The sequence below is a fragment of the Petaurus breviceps genome, unplaced genomic scaffold (genome assembly GCF_028583685.1).
Source record: "Petaurus breviceps papuanus isolate PSGF00001 unplaced genomic scaffold, PetGlider_PUasm1.0 207, whole genome shotgun sequence".
Taxonomy (NCBI): domain Eukaryota; kingdom Metazoa; phylum Chordata; class Mammalia; order Diprotodontia; family Petauridae; genus Petaurus; species Petaurus breviceps.
Window position 1 is genome coordinate 8437617 of NW_027185850.1, and position 24673 is coordinate 8462289.

The following is a 24673-nucleotide window of genomic DNA, read 5'->3' on the forward strand; positions in this document are numbered from 1 at the left end:
GCATGACAGGGGAGATAGGCCAATAATGGGGAGCATGTGTAAGAGCAGAGTTCTGTCCTAAGCCCAGCTAATCACAGAAGACTTAGATACCTCAACTGCAATCAGTCAATCGACAAACAGTCTAAACTAGTTGCAAAACAACTCCTTGATCAATCAGAGAAGACTTGAGTTCTTTGAATATTGCATGAAGACTGAGGGCGCCACACAAGAGATGGATTGAATTGGTTGAAAATGCCAGACACTCTCCATAGAGGAGGTCCCCAAAGTATTTAGCTTTCATGGTTTGACCCTGTTTTAATAGGTGTTAAAGTTTAACACAGCACACAGACTTTGGGGACACCACACATCTAAAAAGAGCAGTCAATTAGTCCAGCAGTGAACCCCAGCAAGGGATGAACCAGCCGAAGGTGGAGGAAACGATCTGGTTTGGGGGTTCTGGTCATTGGAGGGAATTACCATTGTCAGGGAAGAGAGAGCCTCAGACACTTAGTTCTGTAAGCCTGGGGAAGTCACTTAAATATTTGCGCCTCAGTGTCCTCATCTGCAAAATGGGGGTAACACTACTTGCCCTATCTACCTGGCAGCGCTACAGTGAGGAAGGTAGCTCCTGGACCTTAGAGAGGCGGATGCTGTTGGTCTGCTGCTCTGCCTTGAGCATCAAGGTCAAAATGATTTTTATTAATGGGCATTGGATAGAACTTTACATCCTAATTGGTTTTGAATGAAGCCAAAGCTCCTTCCTGGCGCTTTTGTCCTAACTTTTCCGAATCGGCCAGGCCCAGTGCATTAATTTTAAGGAGATGCTGAATTAGGAAGGGACAATTTCACGGGAGAATCCCCAGAGCCAATCCCACGCAGAGAGGTGAATGAGCATGAGCTCTGGGCATCTGCCGTGGTTTGCCGCCACCTCGTGGCCACTGCGTGTCCCAACCAGGAGACCGTTACCCATCCAGGATTCAGGCCCATCTGAAGCCAGGAGAGCTGGAGGGGCCCTGGAGGTCAGCTCGTCTAAGCCCCTCGTTTCAGAGAGGAGGGAACCAGGACACAGAGAGATTATCATCACTCACCAAGGTGCGTCACAATCCCATTTGGGCCAACAAGGTGCTAAGGAGTAGAGATACAGACTCCAAATCCAGTCCTGCCCTCAAGGAGCTTACATTCCACAGGGCTGGGGAAGGAGAGACGCAACATGGTCACAAGTGAGACAGGGGTGCACGAAGCAGAGGGAATTTTTGCGCCCTCCTCCACATGATTAGGTCCTGTGTTTCCCGAATGCAGCTGGTGCATATTTGTTTGCTTGCTGTCTCTCCCCTTAGACTGTAATCTCCTTGAGGGCAGGGACCGGCTTTTGCCTTTCTTGTTCTTTTTTTATTTCTTTTCAGGGCTTAGCATAGTGTCTGACACATAGTGAGAGCTTAATAAATGCTCACTGACTGACCGACTCTTCAGTAGTGTCAAGGATTTAATTTGGTGCTTTTTAAGAAACCTTATGGAGGGACACTTTGTAGAAAGGAGAGAAAGCTGGGAGACATTTTTAAAGAATCTAAATGTGAGTTATGATGAGGGAGATTAAGGCTCTCTGCTGCTATATGCCCCAAATAAAGACATAGCATCTTCCTCTCTGGATTCTACTAGGGGAAAACATCATATGCTCAAGTCAGTAAATACAAAGAATATTCAAAATGATTCAAAGCAATTTCAAGAGGGAGAGAGTACCGGTAATCTGGGGAGGCTTTGTGTGTGTGTGTGTGTGGGGGGGGCTCCTGAACACTGTTTGGAAGGAAGCTGGGGTTTTCAAGAGGCAGTGGTGAGGAAGGAAAGCGTCCCAGGCAGCCTGTACAAAACATAGTGGTCGCCCAGCTTTTCTGTTTCTGTTGGGAGCCTGGGGCATCACCCTTGACTCTTCACTCTCACTCATCCCCCCTCCCACCTAATAAGCTAGCTTCTCTGGAAGAGGAACCGTCTTACACTTTTTTGTGGTGCTTCTCATAGCTCCTTCTTTGCACAATGCTAGGCACACAAGCCCTTCTAGAAAGACTGATAGAAATGAAAGTTGTATGCTTCACTCACTTTTTCCTGCAAGGGGAAATGATTTTTCTTTCAGTAAATTACCAGGGAGTGAAACTTCAGTTTTGACCACAATGGTTGATTCTCAGGAAGTTTCTTAGATCTGGGAGGGACCTTGGAAGCCACTTGCCAAGAAGCCCTTGACAGACCGTGCCTCTGCCTGAAGCCCCCCATTGACAGGGGCGTTTAGGACCTCCAGAGGCAGCTCCCTCCACTCGGGGCCTGCTCTCAGTTGCTCTGAACCTTTCTGATTCAGTAGTCCTCAGGGTTTTCTCTACACACAAGAAAAAAGGGCTCCCACTGTTCAGAACTGGTCAAGAGGAAAGTCTCCTGCCCACAAACAGAATTCTCTCTGCCTTGTCAGATTTCTCTTATTGGCCTGACAAACTGGCTTTTAATAGTGCATCTTTCTATAGCACCTTCAAAGCTCCTGCCCCACAAGGACACTAGTGAAAGAGATAGCACTAAAATGGCCAATGTTCCAGTGGATCCATGACCTCACTGTGTGACCTTGAGAAGTCCCTTAACCCCATGGTCTCAGGCTTCTTCTCTTTAAAATAAGGATCCCTGTCTTATAAATACTATGTTGGTGGAAAGTCAAACGATGCAAGCCAGAACCCAGAACATTAGGTCAATGTTCGTTTGCTTGGATCTATTTAATTAAATTCCACAAACTGTATTAGTCACCAACTATGCAGAACACTCTGCTAGGAATCTGAACAAAGTACCCGGAAGCCTGGAATGGTCGGATGCTGTAGGACAATTTGTGAACTCCCCAATGCTGGGCACTTTCCAGAGTCTTTCTCTGACATCTCACTGTGGCATCCAGGTGACTCCTGCTTCTCATGTTAAGCAGAAGTTCTGCTATGTTCTACCAGTCAGTCAATTAGTCAACAAGCATTTGTTAGTCACTGACTAGGTGCCAGGAGCCGTGCTCTCCCCTGGGGATACATAGAAAGGCAACGTTGGAAAGGCTTGGAGCAAGAGCACGGCCTTAGCGGTCTGCTTTCTAAGGACCAGCCTGGCTTAGGGTCAAGGAGTAGCCGGTGATGTTGCCCCTAGGGGGGAAATTCTTTGGCTTGGGCAAGTGGGCTAAGCACTGGGGCCTGGCCCCTCTAGAGTTTCTTGTGTGTGTGTGTGTGTGTGTGTGTGTGTGTGTGTGTGTGTGTGTGTGTGAGAGAGAGAGAGAGAGAGAGTGTGTGTGAGAGTGTGTATGAGTGTGTGAGAGAGTGTGTGTATGTGTGTGAGTGTGTGAGAGTGTGTTTGAGTGTGTATAATGTGTGTATGTGTATGAGAGTATGTGTGCAAGTGTGTATGTGTGTGAGAGAGTATGTGTGAGTGTGTATAATGTGTGAGAGAGTGTGTATAAGTGTGTGTATGTGTGTGAGTGTATGTGTGAGAGAGTGTGCGTAAGTGCATATAATGTGTGTATGTGTGTGAGAGTGTGTGCAAGTGTGTATAATGTGTGTATGTGTGTGAGTGTGTATAAGTGTGTGTGTGTGAGTGTATGTGTGAGAGAGTGTGCGCAAGTGCGTATAATGTGTGTATGTGTGTGAGAGAGTGTGTGTGCAAGTGTGTATAATGTGTGTATGTGTGTGAGAGAGTGTGTGTGCAAGTGTGTATAATGTGTGTGTGTGAGAGAGTGTGTGTGTGAGTGTGTGTGTACATGGATTTCTGGTCTCCCCCTCACCAGACTGTGAGCTCCTTGAAGAGAGGAACCATGGGGTTTGTTGTTTGTTACTGTTTCCCCCCTTTCTTTGTCTCTCCCGTGCTTAGCACACAGTATCTGCACATAGTAGGCACCGAATAAATGCTTTTTTGATGGACTGATTAGCCTCGTGTTTGGGGGCTATGACACATGCCCACCACACAAAGGAATTGCATTAGAGAAATGCAGAGATGTTGCCACGTGGAACACAAGGGGGAAAGTGCGTTATTCACGAGGAGGAGCTGGAGGAAGACTTCACAGAAGAGACCTGGTGAGGGGCTGCTGCCGGAGACTCAGCAATGAGGGTATTTACTCAGGTGCAGGCCGTGGGAGCACTGAGAACCAAGAGCAGGAAGCGCCGTGGGGATCAGGCCCCTCTCGGGCCCTCAGCTTCCTCCCTCGACGAAGAAGTTGGGCTGGATAACCCCTAAGGTTCCCTCCGGCTGTAAATCCCCCAACGAATCAACAGAGCTTGGCCTCTGGGAGGTGCCAAAGCTGCTCCCCGGTTTAGAACGGGAGAGATGTGAGTGAATGGCAGCGCCCACCCCCACGCCCCAAATAGTGATTGAAGGAGAACCCCACCTCCTTGTGCAAGCAGCCCCTCCTGCCCCTCTAAACCCTCCCTCTTTTCTTCCTTTCTTCCCTCCCTCCCTAACCCATGCATTTTAAATTCCCTCCTATCTTATAGTTATTTTTATTTATTCTATTTACATTTATTTTGCACACATTTATCTATGTAAAGTGCAAGCTTCTTGATACAGGGATCATCCCTTTCTTTGTATGGGTTACTCCAGAGTCTAATGGGGTGCCTGGCACACAGCAGGGGCTTAACAATAGCTTGTGGATTGAGGGAGTGAAGGAGCACATTTCAAGGGAAGGAAAAGCTGCTGAGCTCAGGTCTATCTCCTGAGTTCAAACACTGGCTGCCCCCAAATGGGCTGCATCCCCAGGGTGAGATGGTGTTTAGGGAACAGTCATCTATGTGTACGTGTAATAGTAACTGGAACTTATCTTTTACGTGATTTGATGTATCTGGACCATGTTGGGTGCTAAGAGACAAAACCAAAACAGCTCGGAACCGCAGGGAGGGCCAGCAACATGTATATAGATAAGGAAATACATTAAATGTGCAGTCACCACAGAAAGATGGGTTGGACTGTGGGGGCTTCAAGCACGAAACTGATTGTATTTTATCTATAAGGCCACAGAAAGTCACTGAAACTCCTCGAACAGGGAAGCAATACAAACCCATTTCTGCTTTGGGGATAGCCAGCTGTGGTGGAGGACTGGGGGTGGTTCAGCCTGGAGGCGAGGGGCCAGCTAGGAAGGTGCTGAGTTACTAGTTCAGATGAGAAGTAACAAGAACCCATGTGAGGGGGATGCCTCTCCCCCACAGAAGTGCATGGGAACCTCCCCAGGGCTTTCCAAAGGTCAGCTGTCCTTATTAGCTCGGACACCAAGGTGACCTGGAGGTACAACAGGCGCAGGGTCCAGGTATTGACTGGTCCCATTTAGTCCAGGCTCCTGAAAATTACTTCTTTGGGGAAACTCATGGCCAGGCAGAGCTTTGCAAAAATGTTTCCAAGTATTACGTTATCATCCAGTTTGTTATTTGTGGGGATAATGGAAACTCTGAGTAGTTCATGTTCCAGTACAGAGAAAATATTTGTTTCTGTTGGGGATACGAGGCTGGGACACTGAGCTGCTTTCCTGTCTTATGGCTAGCTTGTTTCTGAAAAGTTCTGACCCAACGGCAACTCTTGCAAAGTGTGTGCTGCTAAGGAGAGGCATCCATACCACACAGACTCAGAAGGGTGGGTGGTAAAAAAAAAAAAAAAAAAAAAACAAACAACCAAAGCATCCCAAGAAAAGTCAAAAGCATAGCTTCGAGATAATCTTGATGAGAAGACACATCTCTATTTCATAGGCAAACACTCATTGAAAGCAGAGGGTGGCACCTGAGAGTCCACCTAGACCCGAGTCTAACCCCTTCACTTTGTGGGTGAGTAAACTGAGGCAGGAAGAAGTTAAGTGACTAGCCCAAGGTCACACAGCCCTGGGTACTTTTAGCACTGGTGCTTACTGCACTCTGAAATCCAGCTCCTCTCTCTTGTTCCAGCTTTATGTAACATACTTTTCTCTAACATGTCGCTGTTCTCTGAACTAAATAATAGTAAAGTAATTATAAAATAATACACTTGTTGTTTTTCAGTCACATCCAACTCTTCATAACCCCATTGGGGGTTTTCTTGGCAGAGATGCTGGAATGGTTTGCCATTTCCTTCTTCAGCTCACTTTACAGATGAAGAAACTGAGACAAACAGGGTTAAGTGACTCGCCCAGGGTCGCAGAGCTAGAAAGTGTCTGAGGCTGGATTTGAGCTCAGGAAGATGAATCTTCCTGCCTCCAGGCCCGGCACTCTGTCTGCTACACCCAATATATTAATATATAATAATAACAATGCATTTTCCTTGCTTCTCATTTCCTACCTCCATGCTTTTACCTTAGCTGGCTTCAGTGCCTAGAATGTCCTCTTTCCTTACCCCTGACTCTTAGAAAGTTGAATCTCCTTCCAGACTTAGTTCAAGCAAAGATAGCAAGGTGATTCAGAGAGCTAAAGCTAAAACCAGGAAGACCCAAGCTTAAATCCTGCCTCAGACGATGTATGAGCTGTGTGACCCTGGGTAAGTCACTCCATCACTGCCTGCCTCAGTTTCTTCATCTGTTGTTGTAAGGATCAAATGAGATAAAATAAGGACAATGATAATTTAGAGCTCACAGGACCCTTACCTATTCTCAGGGTTGTTATGAGGAACAAATGAAGTAATAATTGCAACATGCTTAGCACAGTGCCTAGGCACATAGGAGGTCCTATTAAAATGCTAGTTATTTTTATATATGTAAAGGGCTTTGCATCCCTTAAGTCCTATGTAAATGTTTACTTAAAAAAGACAGCCAAGCACCACTTTCTCCATGAAGCCTTCCCAGATCCCCCCAGGTGCTACAGCTTCCTCATTGCCCAATACCCACTTTGTACACTGCATACGTGTATATGTGTGCTCCCGTGACTCTCGGAGGAGAGAGTGAGGCTGACGACTTTGGGCAGCTCTGCCTCACTTAAATCCAATTCATGAGCGAGTCAAGACATCACCTCGTGACATCACGGGTCCCCTTTAGAGGAAGGACTAACAACACAAGTCTATGTGCTTGTTACTGCTTCCCCTGATAGAAGGGAAGCTCCTTGAGGGCAGGGGCTGTTCAGCACCTAGAACACCTTCCTGCCACGTGGTAAGTACTTTATTTTAGATGCATGTTATTATTTCTGTTATGGACTATTGTTAATTTTTAGCAAAGCTGTTTTTTGTGCCCATAGTGAAAGAGAACACTATGCATTTGGCAAAACAACAATTAGGTAACAACAAGGAATCCTTACTGCTGATGGGTTAGATTTTCAACATGTGCTATTTTTCATAAAAGTAGCTCCTCTTGCTCTGGAAGAGTTAAAATTGAGTTAGAATCTCTCTGATGACATTTGGAGGGGAAGGACACGAAGCCAGAATGGTCTTGATAATGAGCTGTGTGACCCTGGGCAAGTGCCTTCCCTTCTCGAAGATTATTTGCGATCCAGGTAGTAGGACAGGTGGAAAACAAAGGTCTCGGTCCCTACCTGCAAGCTGAAGCCGTTTGTTAAATAAACATTTAAGAAATAACTGGCATTCAAACAGCCCTTTAAACTTGGCCAAGCCATTAACAGACGTTACTTCATTCCAGCCAACAACCATGGTAGGTGGGTCTGGGTATGAGCTGGAGCAGGAAATGGCAAACCGCTCCAGGAGCTTTGCCAAGAAAACCCCAGATGGGGTCACCGAGTGTCAGGAACGACTGACAAAGGACTGAACAACAGCAGCTCTGGGTATGATTTACCCCCTTTTCCAGACAGGTAAACTGAGGCTCCTAAAGGGGAAATGCCTTGCTCCTGGCACACAGTGGATAAGTACAAAGGGCAGCATCTGAACCCAGGGCTATTGGACTCTCTCCACTACAGACGGGCAGGGCACAGAAGGCTTAGTGAGATCGTGAGGTTTCGTGAGACCAGAAAATGCAGTCTCTTCTCTTGCTCTTACTTGTCCCTGTAGACTGAGCCATTATTAAATCGCTGTCTCTGTGGGAACCTTTGCTACTGCAAGTAGCAACAAAACCTTCACCTGGGAAACAGGCAACTTAATTAGTTACTGTAATTTCTCCAGCCCCTTCTCTCCCAGCCTCTGCCTTCTCATTAAAGGACTAATAATCCTTAAGTACTTCCTCCATTAGCTCAGTGTAGTCTACATCAGCGCTGATGAGACTAAAGCTTTCTCTGCACATATCAGGTAGTGCTGAATTCTAATACCTTTAACACTCAGGTTTGCATTTCTCTTTCTATGATGACAAACTGTATCAGGATAATATATTTAGAACTCATAGAAACCTTAGATATCCTCTAGCCCTGCCCCTTTATTTTACACAGAGAAAAGCTGAGGGCCAGGTAGGTTAACATCTATTTATAAGTATCCGAGACAGAATTTGAACCCAGTCCCCTCCAACTCCAGAAATCAGTTCATGTTCTACTGTTATATCAAGCTGCCTCTAATTGTGTGCTTGCTATTAAATGTCCCCATATATTATTTTCTTTTATCCTTACAACAACCCTGTGAGAGAGATGGTATTATTATCCTCATGTTACAGATGAAGAAGATGAGGTAGACAGTTTAAGTGACTTGCCCAGGGTCACACAGCTAAGTACCTGAGGCAGGATTAGGATATAAATCTTTCTAACTCCAGGCCTAACACTCTATCTACTCAACTATCTAGCTGTTTTTCCTTAATATGATGAATAATTTTTAAAACTAGGATTTGCAATTATGTGTAATGGGGAAAAAACTTAGAGATCTTTCTAATAAGATCAGTGTAAAGCAAGAATTTCACCACTAGTATTCAACATGATTCTAGAAATATTAGTTTCATAGTAAGACAAGAAGAAAAAACTAGAAATGAACATAGACAAAGAGGAGGCAAAATTACCTCTTTGCATATGATACAGAAAAAAAAAGCCACCCCAAAAGGTCAATAATCTTGATGGAAATAACAAAGAATAAAGGAACCAACATCACCAAACACCAAATTATACTACAGATGAATAATAATTAAAACTATTTGGCATTGGTTTAAAAAAAATAAATTGTTGAATGGGATCAACTAAGTAAGTAAGACCCAAAGCAAATGACTATTGAGGCCATGATGCCTGAGAAATCCAAGAACATCAACTACTAGAGTGAAGACTCACTATATGACAAAAATTTCTGTAAAATTGTCAAGCAGTTTGGAAGAAATTAGGTTAACATCTCACGTCTTATACCACAATAATATCCAGATAGATATAAATTTCAAATATAAAATGTCATATCATTGAAAAAAATAGAGGAGAATAGAGGGATCTACCTCCTCTCAAACCTCTCCAAAATAGAAATTATGCACCAAAGATAAAGCAACATCAGCTGTCTCAATGGTCTAGAACACCCAGAATCTAAAAGAAGGTAAAAAAAAAACACCCATGAACTGATACTCCTTGACCCTGAGCTCACTCAGAATTCCTCCTCTACTTCCCATGCTACCAGTAGGGAGAATATACTAGCAGACCCAATGATCCAGCACAGCCTTACAACAAAATCTGCCTCCATACCCGATACTCTCACCCTTTCCAATGCTATGGAGAAACCTTTCTCTAGGTTATACCAGTTTAAGAAGGCCATGACAGTCAGCCAGCACTTCCTTAGCCCTTCAGGAGCAAAAACTTGCCAGGGGCCACAACCCAGTGGGACTAGTGCTGCAAAACTTTGAACTGTTGGTACAAAGCCAGAGAAGTAAAGGATAGAGGGAACAGGACTGGACACTGAGGGGGGGGGAGGGGAAAAGAGAGAGAGAAAGAAAGAGAAAGAGAGAGAAAGTGTGTGTGTGTGTGTGTGTGTGTGTGTGTGTGTGTGTGACTTGGGAGAGGGGGAGCTGTGAAGCTCTCCACCAAGCCTTAAGGAAAGGACATAGCATCTATCTGGGTCCTGTTCTGACCATTCAAAAGTCACTTGGGGCAGAGACCTAGGTTCATGAGCCATGGATTGTCCATTGTGAGAGGAAGCTGAGATATTTTGAGAACGAAGAAAACTGACTTTCTAGGAGAGAGTCAGTATGAATGAGGGAAGATTGGAGGTGGAGGTGGGAATGGGGTGGTGAAGATTGAAATTGCCAAAGATCTCAAGAAGAAGAAAACTCAAAGACTTTGAACATAAGCAGATAAACCAGTAGGTTAAACATTACAACAGAAGGAAATCTGGCCTCCATATCTAGTAAACAAACTCAGGCATTTATGAATCAATACTGCAAAGCAAAGAGACTCGATGAGACAAGAGAATATGAAATTACAAAACACTGTTCCTGAGCAATTCAAAAGAGAAATGAGAATTATGAGAGTAGAATGCATGGATTGCACAGCAGAAATCATGAGCAGAATAGAAAAAACTGGAATCTGTGATGGCAAGTCTTGCCAAGGAAACTAAAACAAAGAACCACAGATTGGGGATGCAAATATACAGACATGAAGGACAATCTAGAAGAAGAAAAGTAAAAAAAAAAACATTAAAAGAAAATATACCCTCCATACCAAAAACATGAGTGGTTAGTTTTCTCTTTTTTCTTTTGAAAATTTGTATTTGTGTTTTGTTTTTATATTATAAACATTTATAGATTACTCCTACTTTGTGAGAGGTATCTTGTAATAAAATAAAAAAATTACATGACACTAAAAATTCAGTGACCTCATCTGCAACATTCTACATCTCTAGCACTGCCCCCCTCCCCATCTCTCTTTTTTAAAAAGTTAACAATAATCTATTTTACTTCCCTTCTATCCTTCATCCGACTGGAAAAAAAGAAGAGAAAAACAAATTTATAGCAATAAATATGCATAGCCCAGCAAAACAAACTCACTATATAAAAAGGAAGTGACAGTTTCAAAGATGATGAAAAAGGAAAATGACAAATGTTGGAGGGGCTGTGAGAAACAGGCACATTAATGTATTATTGGTGGACCTGTAAATGGGCACAACTATTCTGGGAAGCCAAATGGAATTCTCCATAAAAAGTTATTAGACAGTGAGGGTCTTTGGCCCAGTTATAACACTGCTAAGCCTATAACCAACAGAGATTTTTTAAAAAGAGGCAAGGCTTAGTTGTATGAAAATATTTATAACAGCTTTTTTTTTGTGGTGACAAAAACCCTGGAAAATAAGGAGACACCCATCCTCCGAGGAACAGCTGAATAAGTCATAAATGTGACAGATTCGTATTGGGCTGTAAGAAATGAGGGAATGGGTGAATTCACAGAGACAGGAAGAGCCTTCCAGGAGCCGATATGGAGTGAAGCGGGAGATACAGCAGACATGGAACAAAACCAGGGGAACAATATATAACATCGATATGATAAAAAGAAACAATTTTGAGGACCTTTGTAAACTGAAGAAGAATGGAACGAGCAGAACCAGGAGAAAGATTTAGACAATGACAATAGGCCTCTCAGGACAAACAATTTTGAAGGACTTCAGGAACTCTGGTCAATAGTTAGCTTTCAAATGAAAACCTGTAAGTTGTCAACAACCATATGGAAAAATGTTCCAAATCATTAATAATGAGGGAAATTCAAATGCAACAACGCGGAGGTTTTGCACCTCACCCATCAGATGGGCAAAGATGAAAAATCTGAGAACCATCAATGCCCGAGGGACTGTGGGAGGACAAACTATGAGATGATCTACTCATACTGAGAAACAATCTAGGATTATACTAAAAAAAGTTACAAACTGTAGATCACCTCTGACCCAACAATACTACTATAAAGTATATAGTGCAAGGAGGTGAAAGTCAGGAGAGGTCCCATATATGTAGCAACAAGATGGCCCAATGGGTAGAATGTTGGACCCTCAAGTCAGGAAGACCTGAGTTCAAATCCAGCTTCAGACACTTAATAGCTTTGTGACCTCAGGAAATGACTTAATATCTGCCTCATTTTCCCCATGTGTAATGGGGATAATAATAAAGCCTCTCTCTTAGAGGTGTTGTGAGAATCTAATGAGATGGTATCTGTCAAGCACTTAGCACAGCACCAGGAACATTCCTTGTTCAGGCGTTTCAGTCATGTCTGATTCTTTGTGACCCCATTTGGGGCTTTCTTGTTGAAGATGGTGGTCTGTCATTTCCTTCTCCAGCTCATTTTACAGATGAGGAACTGAGGCTAAGGACTAACTGAGGGTTAAATGACTTGTCCAGGGTCACACCTGCCATAGTAGACATTTAATAAATGTCTGTTCTTTTCTCTTTCTATGCAAAAATACTTAGAGTAGCATTTTTATTAGTAGCAAAGAAGCAGAAGGAAAGTGGGCTCCCATTAATTGGGGATGTACAAATTTTGGAATATGAATGCCCTAAAATGTTATTGAATTATTAGAAATAACTGATAAGAAAGATACGAACATATCTGAGAATTGCTTGTACGAATGAATATATGGAGTGAAGTAAGCAGGGCTAGAAGAACAATTTACGTAAAGACCAAAATAACGTAAGGGAAGACCATGCTGAAAGACCCTGGAGGCCTGCCCAATGCAGTGAGCTGTCAGTACTGCTGGTGATGCAGTGATAGTGGCTTCCTGCTTCTTGGTGGACAGAGGGTGCGCTACGGGGACAGAATGCGGCATACATGTCCAGATATGGTCAATGTATGGATTTGTTCTTGCATGGCTCTACTTATTTGTTATAAGCAAGGATTGCATGGTGGGGAGAGAAATGGTATGTGGTGTCAAAGGGGAAATGATGTCAGATCTGAAAAAAAAAATCAATAACATTTGAGAAAAGGAAAAAAAAAACTGGGAAAGGGGGCAGGTAACTTGATTATGAATGTTCCTGAGATCCCATAGTTGGTTTTATTTCAGGAGTGGCTGCCCCCCAAATATCCCAAGAATTCAGCAATGCCTAAAGGTATACAATTAGAGATCCATTTCTTTTGTTTCGGACTCTTATTAAAATGCAGATACTCCTTAAAGTAGGACTTCTTAGCCTCTCCTATGTCAGGGTCACCTTTGCTAGTCCGGTGAAGTCTACAGACCTCCATCTCAGAAATGTCCTGTTGCCTACATTCATATCAGAAGGACATGCTCAATTTCAGTTGTAGGTTAATGAAAACGAGCTGTTTTTTTTCTCATCCAAGTTCACAGACCTTCCCCCACCCCATATCTATCCACAAATTGAGTTGGCTTAAAGGGATATCTTATGCCTTAATGCATGGAGTTCTGGCAATGTCACTCCCCTTTTCAAAAATCTTCAGTGGCTCCCACTGCCTTCAGGATGAAGCACAGACTTTTCAGCCTGGCATTGAAGCCACCTGCAAGTGTGGCTACAACCTGCCTCTCTGACTTTTCATATCATTCTTCTTTACGAAGGCAGTGTGGCTTAGTGGATATAACATGCTAGATTTGGAATGGAAAAACAAAACAACCAAACAAAAACTCTAAGCTTAAATCCCACCTCTGATTGTCACTTAGCTGTGTTGTCCTGGAGGAGACGCCTCACCTCTGGGAGTCTCAATTTTCTTATCTATAAAATGGGATTTGTAACACTTTCCTTTCCAACCCAAGAGGCTGGTTGCCGGGATGCAGTGAACAGCCTTTGTGAAACTCACGGCAAATCCTAAAGGGCTTGGTAAAAGTCAACTCTTACTGCCCTGGACTCGATGTTCTGGCCAAGCTGGGCTTTCAACATTTCCCACTCTCCACAATTCATCTCTGGTCAGATTTCCCCCCTCCTGGAATGGACTCCTTCCTTGTCGCTGCCTTCCAGAATCCTTCTCTTCTTTCAAAGCCCAGCTCTGGAGGGAGCCTCCCCATTGGTTAAGCCAAGAGGTTACTTTCTCCTTCCAGAGGTTACCTTGTTTTTATTTGCAAATTTAGAGCCAGATAGAACCTCAGCGATCAGCTCTCCCTCCTCCAGCCCCTGTCATATTTCAAATAAAGGGCAGAAGAAGCAGGGAGAGTAGAGAGTGATTTGCCCAAGATGGCATGGGAGGAAGCTCTCCAAATTCTGTGCCCTTTGTCCTGTACCATGGGCGTGTTATGTCATTCCTCAGTGGGACAAATGCCAGTTCTTTCAGTCAAGAACTGTTTCTAATTTTTCTTTGCACGCACAGCACTTTGACTAACATGTAGATGAGGCTTAATAAAGGTTTCTAGAGGTTTGGAGTTCTTAGTCATTCACACCTTAGTATGAATGAAGTTATAAGTTTTTAAGAGGAGCATTTGATAATGGAGGGGGAAATCTATAGCATAACAGGAATAAACTTTAAAAAATTATTTTTGATAATCATTTCAGTATAATTGGCTTCCTTTGTGGTCCTCTATTATTTTTATATATTTAAAGACATCATTCTGACCAGGGGTCCGTGGACCCCACGGAACTGCCACACAGCTGAGTGCATGACCCAAAAAAGACCAAGAACCCTTGGAAAAGGGCAAATTACCTGAGTGGGGAAGGTACAATGTTAGAGCATTCCTGAGGGACAAAAGGGGTTTAGATTGAAGGCTCTTGTGAAGACAGCCTCACAATATTACCAACTGCCAGATATGGATATGTCTAAAAGTTCCTAAATGAAAAATGAAATTGAACCCTGCCCAGGCATGAGAACTAAACTTGGCCCCAGAGCACAGGTGAGAAAATGTGTTTCTCTCCCTTCACTGAAGAGGTGGGGGCCGAGGTATGCAGAATGTGTATTGATTGGATTTATTGAACTCTGTGTGTGTGTGTGTGTGTGTGTGTGTGTGTTTTCATTTGCAATCCTTATTAAAAAGGAAGGCTTTCTGGGTTAGTGGAGGGAAATATTTGGAATTCAATGTCATTAAAAAAAAAAAAGACATCAACAACAAAAGAAAAAAAAATGTTCCTAAATAGGAAATCAGCCAATTCAATTATGCCAGTACAGACTTTCCCATTTCTCTGCCAGAATTTCTTTATAAATGAGTTAGCCCTTAGTAAACTTCATTACCTCTTTGTCTAAAACTGTGAAAAGTTTGAGCCCCAACCAATTTGGGGGCTTGGATGGGAGGGCATGTATACTGTGTTGTATGAGTCACCAGCTTGCCTGTGGAAGTGGGGACAGCAGAGGGAGTGGTACCCACAAATGCTGTTCCCCAGCAGTACCCGTTCTCCCATGCCTTCAGGAACAGAGACTTCTTCTTTAGTCCTGCCCTCCCTCTTTCCTCAAAGACTAATATTAATTCCTCTATTTGTCACCTATTTCCCTCCCTGTACTCCAAGATCTAGCCAAACTACTCTGCTCACTATTTCTCACATTCAGGAGTTAGCCTGCCAATGGAGAGAGTGCTGGGTTTGGAGTCAGCCCTGCTGGATTAGAATGCCAGGCTGTCTCTGCTCCATGTTCCCACGGGGACTGACCTCAGGGAAGCGTCTTTGTTTTCTTGTCTGTAAAATGCAAGAAATGGGCTCGCTAATCTCAAAGGTGCCTATCAGCTGTAAACATACAATCCTGGGATCATACAGAAATATAGCTAAATTGGCCGATAAGAAAGGAAATTAAGGCCCAGTGAATCCGAACCAGGTGAAGGATGAGGCATGGATTGATTTGTACTGAAAACATTTGGCTGAGCTGCAATCAGAGATGTTGCTTGCTGTTTCTGCAGTGTATATGAAATTATTTACACAAAGAAATCTTGAAAGGCCGTGACGGTCACTGACTTATGACCTGTAGAACATTACATAACTTATTTTACATATATTATATAATATTGAATATGACATTGAGTATTCTTCACCATTAAAAGTATCTAAACATCTTAAAGAGAGAGAGAGTCTCCTACTTGAGTAGCTAGACTGATCAAGTCAAGCCAAGCCAACATGCATGTGCCTATGAGCTAGGCACTCTGCACACCACGATCAAATTAGTGGAGTGATCATTGTTTATTTAGTAATGTGTTATATAATATAATTTTATATTATGTTATTTTGTTATTTATTTGAATCTTCCCACATCCAGCCTATCCCCCAAGATGTGCATGAGATTAAAAAAAAATAACAATGTCTAATTACATTGTGCCATTAATCAATAAGAAATTTAAAGTATTGTTCTTATCTTTATGTACCCCTTTTAAATGCATATTTTGCATATGTTCTATAATATACATAAGGAACTGTGTAAGGAAAATGGGACCCATGTAATTTGTAGGTAAGCATACATATATTGAAGGTGCATGCAGAACTTTAAAAATTAGGTCATATTAAGTATTCGATCACTGGCCTAAACAACGACCATTACTAGTTAGCTCATTCTTAGGGTTTGGGACCTTAAGACTAGAATGGGCCGAGAATTCAGCAAATATTCATTAAGCATCTAATTGTGCAAATCACTGTGCTTGTTGGTGCAGACACAAACACATAAACAAACCAGGCTACCCTCAGAGAGCTTACATTCCACTGGGTGAGGCAACATGAACAAAGGTAAGAAAATACGAAATACAAAATTTAAAGTAATTTCCGAAGGGAGAGATTATGAATAACTGAGAAGGAATAGGCTATGCTTTGATGGAATCAAGGGGCTCTGGGAGACAGAGGTGAGGAGGGAATGTACTCCAAGCATGGTGGAGGAACTCGGTGCAAAGTCAGGGAGGTGGGAAATGCCGCGTTATGGATGGTGCACGGCTATCAGGCCGGCGTGGCTGCACCACAGTGTGGCTGCACCAGAGTGGGACTCGTGGTAAAATGAAAAAAAGATTTGAAAGGTGAGTGAGATGATGATTTACTGCCAGAAAAAACAGCCAGCCATTACGTTTTGTATTCAAGACTGCCTTGTTAAGAGTGGGCAGCAGAGGTCGCTCAAGACATTTCAACTCATCCTTGTCTTCCTCCGGAAGCCTGAAGTTCCTCTTAGTTTAGACCAGAATTACAGAACATTAGAACTGATAAGGGACCTTAGAGGTCATTCTGTCCATCTCCCTCAATTTACAAAAAAGGAAACTGAGGCCTAGAGAGATAACGGTCACAGTAGTGTGTAATTATATCCATCCAGTTACATTCTTTACTAGGGAAGTTTCCCTGCTCATAATTATTCCAAGGGATCCATGCATACATAGTTGAAATAAGAAGTGTCATCTTGATCTTTTTTTGCTCTGAAAATTGGGCAGAATGACTCAATGTAATAAATAAATGAATATATCTGTTGTGGATTGAATAGATAGTGAGTCTAATACATAGGGTTCTTGGGCTTTTTCAAATCTATGGCAACGCTGTTGTGATTGGTACAAAACATTCATTTAAAGTATTACTGATTTCGTAGGAGCTTTGGGCCATCATGTATTGTTTTGACCAACAAGGAAGTTGGTCTTGGAGTCAAGGGATGTGGGTTCAAACTCCATTTCGTTCACTTACTATCTGTGTGACTGGGGAACATCACTTAACCTCCCTCTACCATCCTTTTCTGTACTATAAAATGAGAGTTAAACTAGTTGACCTTTCCTAAGTCTCTTCTAGCTCTAAAGCTCTGATTCTAAGATTTTGCTAATAGTATAACTACCATCATCTGAGAGAGCAGATTTTTTTTTTTATTTTCAAAAGGAATCCTTATACTGGAAAAATACATTAATAACAGATAGCAGATGGCAGCATAGTATAGTAGAGTCAGAGAATATGGGTTCCAAACCTGCATCACCTATGGAACCTTGGGCAAACCACTTAATTTCCCTGGCCTCAGTTTCCTCATCTGTAAAATGAAGAAGCTAGACTAGATGGCCTTTAAGGGCACGTCTCCTCTAGATCTCTGCATATTTATATAGTCAGTTTAGAAAAATCTATGTAATCTAATTTGGTCCTCACCACAACTCTGTAGAGTCATCTCCATTTTGTAGATGAGGAAACTGAGGCAAAGAGAGGTTAAGTGACTTGTCTAAGGTCAAATGGCGACTCAATATCTTAGGCAAGATTCCAAGCCTAAGGCTCTATCTTCCGTGGTATGTTGGGAATCTTGAAAGTATCTTTGGCAATGATTACCAACCAGAACGTGAGGAGGGGGGCAGCTAGGTGGTGCAGTGAGTAAAGCGCCGGCCCCGGAGGAGGACCCGAGTTCGGTTCTGGCCTCAGACACTTACCCCCCCACACAAAAACTAGCCGTGTAACCTTGGACAAGTTACTTAACCCCGATTGCCCTCCAAAAAGCAACAAAACAAAACAAAACAGAACAAAATCAGAACGTGAGGAGGATTGGTCCTACTAGAGAAAACAAGGGCGAGGCAAAGATGAAGAGGAAGGAGCTGAAATAAGTCTCCTGAAGAGCTCACCTGCTTCTGGCGTTGTGTGGGAAAAGGGCACACTCCACTCCTGCCCAGGCTTCCTCCCCGTCTGTCGACATCGGGCTTGAAACGTGTACTTGGTGCGTGGCTCCAGACTGTATTCTGTGTGTTGAACTGACATCAAGGTCGTTTCCAGTTCTTTGACCTGAAATTGAGAAACAGAGGCAGGTTTAGGCTTAGGAAGAACTTCCCAGTAAATAGCCGCCCAAAGGTAGAATGAGCTACAGGGGGTAAGAGGGGGGTTTCCCTCATTGCCAGATCTTTAAACACACACCGGTTGATCCCTTACTGGGTATGAGATAGAATTCTCATTTAGGTACGTGTGGGACTAGCTAGCCAGTCATAAAGTTATATCAGACATCAACTAACAAAATTTGCAAAGCCCTTTCTAGATTAAGCGCTGTCTATGTGCTGGGAATAGTGCTGAGCACAAAGACAAAAATGAAACCGTTCCTGTCCTCAAAGAGTTCCCACTCTACTGAAGACAACTGAAGCAGAAATGGCTACATAAAGATACACGGACTGGTTACAAAATGACCTGAGGGGAGGGTTCCAGGAAAGGTCTCCCGGAGAAAGCGGAATTGGAGCTGAGTCCTGGAGGAAGCCAAGGAAGGAGAACTCCAAGAAATGGAGAGGAGACAAGGAACTACGTTAATAAAAACCTCCAGGGATGGCAAGGTCCAGAGTGCACTATCCGTATTTATGGCTCAAGCTTTCAAGTGTTGAAATTAAAGACGCTTTCTACTCTGAGCTTTGCAGCAATAATAATAGCTGGTGAATAACAATGATGATAATAATTAATAATAATAATTGCTAGCATATAGAAAGAGATTTAAGTTTGCAAAGAACTCTTCATGTGTTATCTCATTCGGTCCACACAACGTTGCTATGGAATAGAGACTGTTCTTATGCCCATTTTACAGATAAGGAAACTTAGGATTAATTGAATTGTCCCAAGACAGCCAGACAAGTGGCAGGATTTGAACTCAGGTCTTCCCCAAGTCGGTGCTAACAACAACAGCAAGAAGCATTTGTGTGGCTCTTTATGGGTTGCAAAGCACTTTACAAGCATCTCATTCAATCCTCACAACCCTGTAATGCAGGTGCTGCTATTCTCCCCATTTTACAGATGAGGAAACAAAAGGTGAGGCAGACGAAAGTTAAGTGACTTGTCCAGGGAGACAGAGTTCAGTTCAGTTTAATTAAAAAAGCATTTGCAAAGCCCTTTCTCGATGCAAGGTGCTGCACCTTATATCATTAGGATATAAAATAAAAATGAAAAATAGTCCCTGCTTTCAAGGAGGAAAAGACACAAACAGTTATACAGAGAAGTAAGTACAAGATCATTTGAGTAGAGAGAGGGCACTTTCAACTCCCAGGTTCCAGAAGGGTTTCCTATAGGGCATGGCATCCACAGTAGTTCTTGAATGCTGCTGGAGGAAGGACAGTATTCCAGACATTGGGCATAGCCTCTGCAAAGGCATACAGTCAGGAGAAGGATCACCAGATTCAGGGATAGGGAGCAGGTCAGGTTCTGAATTTGAGGAACTGCCAGAAGGCCAGTTTGTCCAGAGTTTAGAGCAGGGGTTCTTAACTTGGGGTCTGTGAACTTTTAGAAAACAAATTGTTGAGAATATAATTGGTTTCCTTTGTAATCCTAGGTCTTTTACACATTTAAGAACATGATTCTGAGAAGGCGTCTCTAGGCTCCCCAAGGGGGACCAGGACACACAAAAAGGTTAAGAATTCTTGCTCTAGAATGTGTAGAGTGGAGTCATGTGAAAACAAAGGCTGGAGAGAGATCGTTGCCCAGTCATTTTCTGACACTTTGTGACCCCATTTGGGGTTTTCTTGGCAGAGATACTGGAGTGGTTTACCATTTCCTTCTCCAGCTCATTTTCCAGATGAACAACTGGGTTAAACAGGGTTAAGGGACTTGCCCAGGGTCACACAACTAGAAAGTGTCTGAGGCTATATTTGAATCAGAAGATGAGTCTTCTTCATTTCTCTAGGCGCAGCACTCTGTTTACTATGGTGCTACCTTGATGGAAAGACAGGCTGGTGCAAAGGTGGGAAATTGGAAGTGTCAGCTTTGGAATCTGAACCCAAGTCTCTCTGCTCCAGCTGACTGTCTAGAAAGCAGCTGAAGCCTTCCAAGGCACTTCTCCAGGCAGCATGTTTGACTGTGATGTAGGGAAAGTAATCAAGGTGTCTGGATCAATAGGGAGATAAGAAATGCCAGGCTCACACAGGAAATGCAATGAAATTAGCCCTAGTGATTTACTGAGAAATCTGAGGCAAGATTGACAAGTTTGGGCACAAGTTCAAGAGTTAAGCCATGCTTTATCGGGGTGGGGGGGTCATCAGCTCTCCCCCTCCCCACCCATAAGTAAGGACTGGGGGCGGCTAGGTGGTGCAGTGAGTAAAACGTCGGCCCTGGAGTCAGGAGGACCCCAGGTCGGTTCCAGCCTCAGACACTTAACACCCACACAAAGAAACTAGCCGTGTAACCTTGGGCAAGTTACTTAACCCCAATTGCCCTCCAAAAAAAGCAAAAATAAAAAAAATAAGTAAGGAATGATTGTTTTTTGAACCAGCTATTTCTTTCTTAGAAAACATATTAAGTGGAAATACATTTTGCATGACTCTACATGTATAATTGCTACCACGCTGCTTGCTTTCACAATGTCTGGGGGGAGGGAGGGAGAGAATTTGGAACTCAACATTTTTTAAAATGAATGTTAAAAATAAATAAATAAAACGTATTCGATAACTTTAGGCCTTACAAAGCCCTTTGTGCATTTTCTCTCATTTGCCCCTCACAATCACCTGAGAGCTGGTTCCACGGTTATTTCCTTCTCAGGAAGAACAGAAAAAGCTCTTCCATGATCACACAAGCACAGGACCACATGCATTATGGCCCTTAGTCTTCCTCTGAGATGATCTCCCATTCGTGCTAAAGAAATCCCATTGGCTGGGAGCTCCTTGAGGGCTGGGCTAATTGTGGTCTTTCTTTGTAACCCTAGAACTTAGCACAGTGCTAGGCACAGAGTAGGTGCTTCATAAGTTCCTGTTGACTTGATGACTTGACTCATTTCTTAAAGCATAATTCTTCCCACCTCTCCTAAGGCAAGCGCCTAGTTTTACTGCTCAACGGTTCTCTCCATTCTCCTATCACTGAAATTACTTTTTATTTATATTACATATATTTTTGTCTGTCCTGTTTCCCTCCTGCAGAATCCATTAACAAGCATTTATGGATGATTTTGTTTGTATATGTGGGGTCCCCAGTACATAGAACAGTGCTTGGCACATAGTAGGTGCCCCCCTGATTTGTGATATGTCCCCTAGCCCACTCAGCCCATTTAATCTCCTGGCCACCCCTAGACACCAGATCCTGCTTTATACCACTCTGGCCAGAAGCTCAGAAGCAAACAAGGAAGTCTAATGTCACTAAAAGTGCCAAACTGGATCTGCCTGAATCTTGGACCGATGGAAAGCAAATGTCCAACTGAAGCCTAGGCTGGAGGCAGAGGTCATGGAGAAGAGTGGCCGCTGGCTTTGGAGACAAACAGTTGGCTTCCAGTCCCATATTTTACTAGTATAAGTGTGACTTTGGGCAAAATACTTCACCTCAGTGGGCTTCAGGTTTCCTGTTTGTAAAAATAAGGAGATGCAATTCCATTCTGTAAGCATTTAGTATGTGCTTACTGTGTACTGGGCATTAGGGATACAAAAATCGTAATACTTCTTGCCCTCAGGAAGCTTACATTCTCAGGGAAGGAAACAACAGATAAACATGGATAAATACCTAGAAAATGAGTCCAGGGTCATTTCAGGGGTAAAGAAGGGCTCTAAGTATAGGAGGTAGGGCATGAGCCCAGCCTTGCAGGGAGTTCAGAATCCCAAGAGGGGGAGATAAAGGAGAGAGAATCCCAAGGATGGGGAAGCATCTGTACAAAGACAGAGGTGGAGATAGGGTGCCATGCATGAGGAAAAGTCATCAGGCCAGCTTGTCTGGATCCTAGTCTGTGTGCAGGAAGCCACACACGTGCACTCCTCTGGGAAGGATGGGCTGAAGTCAGAAGGAACATGTATTAAGGACCTACTATGTACCAAGTGCTGCAGATACCAAGAGAGGTGAAAACGTATTTCCTTCCCCCGAAGAGTTCATATTCAAATAGGGAAAACAAGGTGTGAATAACTGGGCGCACAGAGTCTATAAAATGAAGGGTAATTTCAGAGAAGAGGTACTAGCAATAGAGGTACCTGGTCAAAGCTTCTTACAGAAGGTAGGATTCTGAAGTCTGGCCCTTGCCTGTGGGTTGAAATCAATATTATCCCCTGCTAACAAAAGTTATTTTTTAAACATTCCATTCTTAAAGTGACCTTCTGAGAGGTCATTCAACAAACATTTATTAAATTCCTGGCATATGCAAGGCAGCTTAGCATAGTAGATATTTTTTATTTATATTACATATATTTTTGTCTGTCCTGTTTCCCTCCTTTGCTGGCCTCAGCAAAATGTGGGTTCAAGTCCTGTCTCTGGCAGAGTGCTTTTGTGGGAACTAGCCAGAGTAATGGACCTAGAATCAGGAAACCCCGAGTTCAAATCTCACCTCAGACACGTACTAGCTGTGTGACCCTGGGAAAGTCACTTAACCTCTGCCTACCTAAGTTTTCTCATTTGTAAAATGAGCACAATACCTCCCAAGTTGTTGCGAGGATCAAATGGGATAACATATAATTAAACTGTGAAGTTTAAAACTCAGAATAATGCCAGTTATTGATACTATAGTAACAAGGGAAGGAAGGCAGAGAGGGAAGGGCTTTCAACCAATAGGCAAGGACCAGACTTCAGAATCTGATGCTTAGAACCTTATAATAAAAGTGTGTGTGTGTGTGTGTGTGTGTGTGTGTGTGTGTGTGTGTGCGCGCGCGCATGCGCATAGAGCAGGACCTGGGAATCCTCAATTCTAGTCCTAACATCATCGTTAACTCTCTGGGTGATCTGAGGTCAGTCACTTGGAGCCTTGGTTTTTTCATCTGTGAAAGAAGGTCAGAGATGGATGGTCTCAAGGTCCCTTGGAGATCCCCAGGATGAACATCTTTCTACAATTCTCATGTAAACCCAGACCATAGAAAGGTTCTCGGCACCACTAGGTGGAGATGGAATACAAGAATGCCTTCCCATTCTACTCACTGGTAAGGACTGGAACTGGAGAATGGAGAGATTTAGGTCTAGAGCATTCAAATAACTGGAATCTTCCCCAATGTTGCACCTCTACAAACCAACAGGTCCATGTTAAAGAACAGACAAGATGCCAGGAATTCTTTTCAGAAAGGATGGTTCCCAACTTCCAGGATAACTCCCTTTGTGGGTGAAAAAGTTGTGTGCCCTTGGATCATAGGTTTCTAAGATTTTGACCTGGAAGGGGCCTTAGAGGGCATCTAGTACAGGTTCAGGGGACTCTGATGACTTGTCCAAGGTCATACAGTTAGTGAGGGGTAGGAAAAAGGTTGGAACTTGTGTTGTCTGACTACAAATCTAGTAGTACAGGAGGGGGATGGAGACTTTGAGCTCCTAGGGTGGGGGACCCCACAGATTTGCCATCATGGATCTCTTGCTCTTAAGTCTTTTTTTCAATCTGACCTGACTCTCCAGGACCCTGTTTGGGATTTTTTTGGCAAAGATACTGGAACTACTTGCCATTTCCTTCTCCAGCCTATTTTGCAGATGAGGAAACCGAGGCAAACAAGGTTAAGTGACTTGCCTAGGGTCACACAGCTAGGAAGTGTCTGAGGCTAGATTTGAATTCAGGAAGGTGAGGAGTCTTCCCGACTCCATACCAGTGCTCTAGGCACCATGGTGCCCCTTGGCTAGGGTGCATCATTATGGTGCAGTGATGGTCCTGAGGAGCCAAAGTACCCCTGTGCCCCAAAGAAAGATGAAATTCCACTTTTGCTCAATGCGGTTTTTGCTCTCTATATTTTAGTCAGACCTGAGATTTCATCGGTCCCCATGCAGATTAGCATCTTCTGTATGACATAGAGCCTTAGAGGTCAATGACTCACCCTGGGTTCCACAGCTGTTATGTGTCTGTGGTGGGACTCGAATCCAGGCCTTCCAGATTCCAAGCCAAGAGCCCTACTCACTTCACACTATTTCTTTGATGGTAACTACATTTATTATACACATTTGGGACCAGGTAACTTTTGTAAGCTAGAACATTTGAAATGTTCCTCAGTCATTTTGGAGGAATAGGAGTCTACAGTCAATGAAAAGTAAAAAAAAAATATCTGCATTTCTTTTGAAGTCAGAGTTTAGCGAAGGCACTGTGGTCAGGGCTTTGCCTCAAGGCTCTGAATTTAGATCCTGGTGAAAAGCCCAGGAATTGAGAGTGATTCCCTCCAGGCTGCACAGACTCTGCCAGAGTCTAGATCAGGGCAGACACTCAGGTTTGCCACCTTA

The 24673-nt window shown here is 43.3% G+C and overlaps 1 protein-coding gene across 1 annotated transcript in view; it reads right to left on the minus strand.

Annotated features, from left to right (window-relative positions):
* Nucleotides 1-24673, minus strand: part of LOC138164739 (interleukin-23 receptor-like) — a 67183-nt gene that overhangs the window by 24510 nt on the left and 18000 nt on the right. The window contains exon 6 of the mRNA XM_069092708.1: nucleotides 18190-18346. Coding sequence (XP_068948809.1) covers nucleotides 18190-18346 — 157 coding nt within the window. The remainder of the gene's footprint in view (nucleotides 1-18189; nucleotides 18347-24673) is intronic.